Below are 6,156 nucleotides of genomic sequence, written 5' to 3'. Positions count from 1 at the left end.
TAGCTACTACGTGATCGTTAACAGTATAGGACCTCGATATACCCGCAAGACAATATAAACGAGACCTTGTCATTGGCTGGGAGTAATTCTCATACGAGTAGTAGGGTATTTATCGACCGTTGGAACAGATTATGACGTGGTGGGAATACCGTTCATCGCCTATTCTGATTTTGTCAACCGTTTACTGTTTCCTAATTACAACAAAAGGAAAAAAAAGAAGAGAATTAACACTTCCGATCAAATAAAATCTTTTTCTTTTTTTTTTACTGCTGGGAACTTCCTTATATGTTTCTATAATTACACGAATCGAGTTACGAGATAACGGGATATATATCGTTTCCCCATTACACAGGTTTTTCACGCATGCTCGTCTTGTTTCGCTATTCATGGCACCTGAACGGGAAAAGGAATCCCTTCTTTATTGGATTAGAATTATTTTGAATATTACAACAGTCCCATAATACCTACATCTGTAATAGCATTATCACCCGCAAGCCAAATCGTAATAATGTTTTCTCGGGGCATTTTAAGAGTTCCTCGGTCGTATCTGTCGTTGCTATCAACGAGAGTCATAAACCAACATCGCCGAAAATGTTCTTTTTTAATGGAGAAACAAATTTACTGCAACTTTATTATTTCAACGATATTAAAAACCCCCATTGGAATACAATTAACAAATCCATATGGCAAAACAAAAGGTTTTTTAAGAGCCCATAATTTCACCTGAAGATTTGGACAAACCAATGAAGCTCAAAAAACAACAACCGAGATTATGAAACTCGTTATTTCTCACTTTTATAACCATTTTTGCCATCCCGACCTGAGAGCATCTACAAGTAGGATTTTACTGCATTGTTGGCATTGTGACTGCAGCCTGCGTGTGGGTAACATCCTGTTCACGCCACATTTGGGTTACCGTTTTCAGCTGAGTGTAGAAATTGATTCCCTATGATGAATAGAATTTGTTTTAAATGTTAAAGCAACTGCTTATTACTAGAATAGCAAAAAATCCATCTTACTTGTTTGCCGTAAAAGTTGGTATCACCGCGGAAAGATCCACGTGAACCAGTGAACGAAAACATGGGCAAGGGAACGGGAATGGGAACGTTTACTCCAACCTGTTTCGATAAAAACAAGTTTTAAAAATCTTTCTTGTTAGATGAAACTGACTGTTTTCGGTACCTGACCGACGTCAATATCTTGAGTAAACTTCCTTGCCGTGGCTCCGTTAGTAGTGAATATGGCCGTACCATTGCCGTACATGTTTGAGTTGATTGTGTTGATGGCATCATCCAAAGTGTTTACCTTGAGAATCACCAATACGGGACCGAAAATTTCTTCACGGTAACACTCCATAGAAGGCTGAAAAATCCATAAATTATTATATATTTTTTTTTTAACAAAAACAAAATGTAACAGTTTGATTATACCGTGACGTCAGTCAAAATGGTTGGCCCAACAAAGTTGCCTTTCTCGAATCCCGGAACAACAATATTGCGACCGTCCAAGATACAATGGGCTCCCTCGTCGATGCCGGATTGAATCAATCTGTGAATACGATTCTTGGCCTCAGGAGAAATGACTGGTCCAAGATCGGCATCCGCAATGTGACCTTGGTTAAAGGAAACAAAAGGAGATTAAATAATTTGAAATGCGTTTTACAAACAATTCTAACAATGAAATATTCATCAAGGCGGGAGGCATAGAAGCCCTTCCAGTGGATTTAATTTCATCCCAGACACATTCCAAGGCATACCTGCATTGACTTTCAGTCTCTTGGCTCGTTCGACAAGATCAGGAATCCAATTGGCAGCATCGCCAACAAACAGAGCCGTACTTAGAGCCATACAGCGTTGGCCAGCAGCGCCAAAGGCGGCACCGACCTAATCAACAGAAGGATAAATACGTGATCAAATATAGAGCAATTGCATAATCAATTTACCAACTGGTTGAGTGTGTTCTCTTTATTCGCATCAGGCATGATGACTCCGTGATTTTTGGCCCCCATATTGGCTTGAACACGTTTGCCATGTCGTGATCCTCGTTCGTAAATGTATTGACCCTGTACAACCGACGATTATGATTTCTTTAACTTTTTTCTTTAGCGAAAATGAAATTGGTCGACATACGGCTTGGTCGGATCCCACAAAGGAAATGGCTTTAATGTCTGGATGGTCGCAAATAAAGTTGACAGCATCGTGGGCTCCGTGGATAACGTTGACTACACCGTCGGGTGCACCGGCTTCTCTCAGCATATCAACAAGCATCATGCAAGCGCCAGGATCTCTTTCGGACGGTTTGACGACATAAGTGTTGCCACAGACGAGGGCAACCGGGAACATCTATCCAACTTGCAATTTAAAGTAGATATTCGTTTCTCAATTTCTGCAATTTCGTACCCAAAGTGGAATCATTGCAGGGAAATTGAATGGCGTGATTCCTGCACAAACACCCAAAGGAGTCCGGAAAGATAACGTGTCCATGTCTTTGGCAATGTTTGGCATTGTCTCTCCCAGCTGAAGACTTGTCACACTGCAGCAATGCTCAACAACCTGAAGTCCTCTAAGTACATCACCTTCTGCATCCACCATTGTTTTGCCTTGTTCTGTAGTGATGCTTTTGGCCAATTCTTTCTGCAACAGACATAAATGGAAATCCAGATTACCCAATGTATTTCAATATTATTCAATAGATAACTTTATGCATACCATATTGTTTCTAATGATGTGTTGGTATCTCAACATGACTTGCTGTCTTGTAAGAATGGAAGTTTTTGACCATGTTTTGTAGGCCGCTTTAGCTGCTTCAACGGCATTTTCCATCTCTTCCTGAGTTGCCTTGGGAACTTTAGTAATTACCTTAATTTTCATTCAAGTTATTATTATGAGGGAAGAAGAATCTAAACAGCTCAAAATAGTACTTCATTGGTGGCTGGATTACAAAGATCAATCCAGTCATTGGTCTTTGATTCCACCATTTTGTTATTAATGAAGAGTTTTGTTGTGGGGACAGCACAATGGTTTCCTCGTAAACTGACATGTTGAAAAGACTTTGGGATCTAAATATATCAGAATGACAAAACTGTTTGGTTAAACATCCAAACCGAAATATTAGAAAAACATTACTGCCAACAGCCCATTATCTCAACACAACTGATTATGTAATGTGATTTCATGTCTTAAATTAAATTTTTTTTTATTTTAAATAAAAAGTGAATCAAATTTACCAAAGAGATGTTGCGCAGCATGATAGCAGCCATATTAAACCAAATTCTTTCTATCACGTCCACGAACGAGATGCTGACCAAAAACAGTAAGACTAAAGATTTCGTGTAATGCGATTTAACAACAGGATTACACGAGTGAAAACGGTACCGCCATCTAGCGATCAGAAACAGAGTTACAATAATATAGATGAAACATCTGGTTGGCAATAACAACTTGGGTTGGCGGTTCCAAAACCCGATCTTCTCATCATCGGGGAAACAATAAGTTCAAAAATAAAAAAATTTATAGGAATGAATATATCTTGATAAGATCTGTACATTTCTGCAAAAATGTGGCTTAAAAAGTACTTATTGGAAGAGTAACCCGATTTGCCATTTTTCCGGTAGATCGGTGCGGTTTAGTGGGTATCCGGTAATCCCCCCCCCAATAACACGTAATATTTAAATAATTTTTTGCGGGAAAACTATAAGACCAAAAATAATAAATTTTACAGAAATAGATAGCTCTTCATAAGGGCTATCCATTTCTGTAAAATAATTAAGATGATTTTTATAAACAAAAAAATTTTGGACAAGAAGTTTTTTTTAGTTTTTGCGCTCTAGAGATATACTCGATCCTATAGACTTAAGTAACAATTTTCATTGTTTTTGAAACTTTTTTGGGTATGAATATTTTTTCAAAAATTATACTGAAGTAGATAGCCCTTATCAATAGCTATCCATTTCTATAAATTTTTTTATTTTGGTCTTATCGTTTCTCCGCAAAAAATTATTTAAATTTCACGTTTTACTGGGAGATGGGGGGTTACCTTAGACCCGTTAAACCGCACCGAACTACCTGAAAAATGGCGAATCGGCTCCTCTACGACAAATGCGGAGAAATTCTTTCTCCATGCCTGTATAGGCTGATAACCGATCATCGACTAACAGGACCAGTCCACTTTGATTGCTCGAATAGAGCGAAAGAGCCATTCTTCCAATTTTTCTTGAATCTCCTTCTCGGCGTTCTTGATCGAATTTAATACTAGAAACAGGTAAGACTGAATTTCTGTTCTTTTTCCTATTGTTTCAGCCCAATAGACCAAGATCGGATGCTGAGTTGCCAAGGCTGAATTCCGACCTGCGGTATTTGTCCTCTCGGGCCCTATAGGAGGGAAATGAAAAATAATATATTTAATTAAGTTGTAGTTAGTTTTATTACAAAATCTTTTGGAATCGTGTACTATACCTCTGTGCTGATATAATACAAAAAATTTCATCTCCAAAAAAGCTGTTATTTTTCCAGGAAACTTTTTGAAAGGTACTTGTTTACCTTTCCACAACACCCCCCCCCCTCCCCGTATTACAACTGTAGAACAAGAAGCAGACGTTTTTCTAAGTAAATTTCTGTTTCCTTATGAATAAGTCCTTTAGCATAATCAGATAACTTAAAAAAACTAATTGTGTCAAATAACTCATTACCGACATCACAAACTACACTACTCATGACATAAAAAACGAAAACAGTTTGACACTACAGTCACTAGTCACAGTCAATCACTTAACGTCTGCTACAGTACATTGTAAACAAGTGCCTTTCAAAAAGTTTCCTGGAAAAATAACAGCTTTTTTGGAGATAAAATTTTTTGTATTATATCAGCACAGAGGTATAGTACACGATTCCAAAAGATTTTGTAATAAAACTAACTACAACTTAATTAAATATATTATTTTTCATTTCCCTCCTATAGGGCCCGAGAGGACAAATACCGCAGGTCGGAATTCAGCCTTGGCAACTCAGCATCCGATCTTGGTCTATTGGTTTGTCGTCGATCCTTCATTTCTTCCAGTTCAGCTTGAAGCTTGAGTAACGATTCGTGTGATGCTTTGTTTTGGTTTTTCTCTCGAACAAGCCGTAAGGCGTAGTTGTTGCTCGGCAAATTGGCCACATCACCTGAATGGGCGTGAACTTTCCGACAGAGTGGACATTGGATCTGCCGATTCCGTTGAATTTCCTGTGTTACATACAATTATTATTACTCATTTTATTATTGTCATTTCAATTTGAATACTTTCGACTTACCGCGAGACACGTAAGACAAATGGTATGTCCGCAAGGTAAGAATTTCGGTTTACGGTTAGCGTCGTCGAATTCGCATAAACAAACGCTGCACGTAACCAGATCTAAAACTTCGGCATCATCGTCGCTAACGACTGAAGACATGGTGCATCACGCCTTACACACGACTGTGGGTGAGACGAGAGTACATGCGTTGCCCTATGGGATGCTAATAAAATTTTTTATCTGCAGGATATCATTTGATTTTGGGGTCAAAAAGACAGATTTAAAAAAAATTCGTGATAACGCTGTCACTTTATCTACTCAAATTAAATAAAAGTACCGTGTCCATTGTTGTCAATTTTTTTTTTTTGCTATGTAGCGTTACATCGCTGAACCCGACACAAAACCATAAATAAGAAACGGGAGGTAATAACGAGGATTTGTCGTTTTTACTCGACATGCCCACGAGTGTTTTCAGCTAAAACTGTCGGGACTAAGGGAAGCCATAGTGTGGCAGACCGGCATCGCCGATGCACATTTGAAAACTATACCGGTAATCGATAGAATTGCTAACTTGCTTTACGGTTTTGCAGTCTATACTTCAAAAACTGATGCTCTGTTTTCATCCTCATGGTGTCAATGTAAAATGAAACTATATTGTAGGCATACTGATAAGGAAAACTCATCATCAGCTGGCTATTGGTATGCATACAAAGTACTTTGAAGAATGACCGATTTCAAGATGTCGTCATTTCGCTTTTGTACGTTTGATAGAAAAGGCCAACGGGACATTAGTAAAATGAAAGTCATTTTGAATATTGATCAAATTAATAGCTGCACAGATCACGCACGCATTTGGAAGTTAGAGAACATCGCCGACAAATAGTTA

General features: G+C 38.3%; 2 protein-coding genes across 2 annotated transcripts; both read right to left on the bottom strand.

The window, feature by feature from the left end:
* Window positions 1-613: 613 nt before the first annotated feature.
* On the bottom strand, window positions 614-3,387 carry LOC116915391 (probable methylmalonate-semialdehyde dehydrogenase [acylating], mitochondrial). Its single transcript, XM_032920508.2, has 11 exons — window positions 3,227-3,387; window positions 2,921-3,058; window positions 2,709-2,858; window positions 2,400-2,633; window positions 2,130-2,342; window positions 1,943-2,062; window positions 1,757-1,883; window positions 1,431-1,612; window positions 1,183-1,362; window positions 1,020-1,118; window positions 614-946 (listed from the first exon to the last, which is right to left on the bottom strand). Exons 1-11 carry the CDS (start codon window positions 3,257-3,259, stop codon window positions 845-847), a joined length of 1,578 nt encoding a protein of 525 aa, XP_032776399.1. The 5' UTR covers window positions 3,260-3,387; the 3' UTR covers window positions 614-844.
* A 1,522-nt stretch (window positions 3,388-4,909) lies between these two features.
* Window positions 4,910-5,493, bottom strand: LOC116915509 (E3 ubiquitin-protein ligase RNF182). The gene is made up of 2 exons (XM_032920667.2): window positions 5,289-5,493; window positions 4,910-5,220 (listed from the first exon to the last, which is right to left on the bottom strand). Exons 1-2 carry the CDS (start codon window positions 5,427-5,429, stop codon window positions 4,951-4,953), a joined length of 411 nt encoding a protein of 136 aa, XP_032776558.1. The 5' UTR covers window positions 5,430-5,493; the 3' UTR covers window positions 4,910-4,950.
* Between the last annotated feature and the right edge of the window lie 663 nt (window positions 5,494-6,156).

Source organism: Daphnia magna, linkage group LG2, assembly GCF_020631705.1.
Source record: "Daphnia magna isolate NIES linkage group LG2, ASM2063170v1.1, whole genome shotgun sequence".
NCBI classification, from domain to species: domain Eukaryota; kingdom Metazoa; phylum Arthropoda; class Branchiopoda; order Diplostraca; family Daphniidae; genus Daphnia; species Daphnia magna.
Note: the sequence above shows the minus strand (reverse complement) of the source record. Positions and strands in the feature narration are given on the sequence as shown.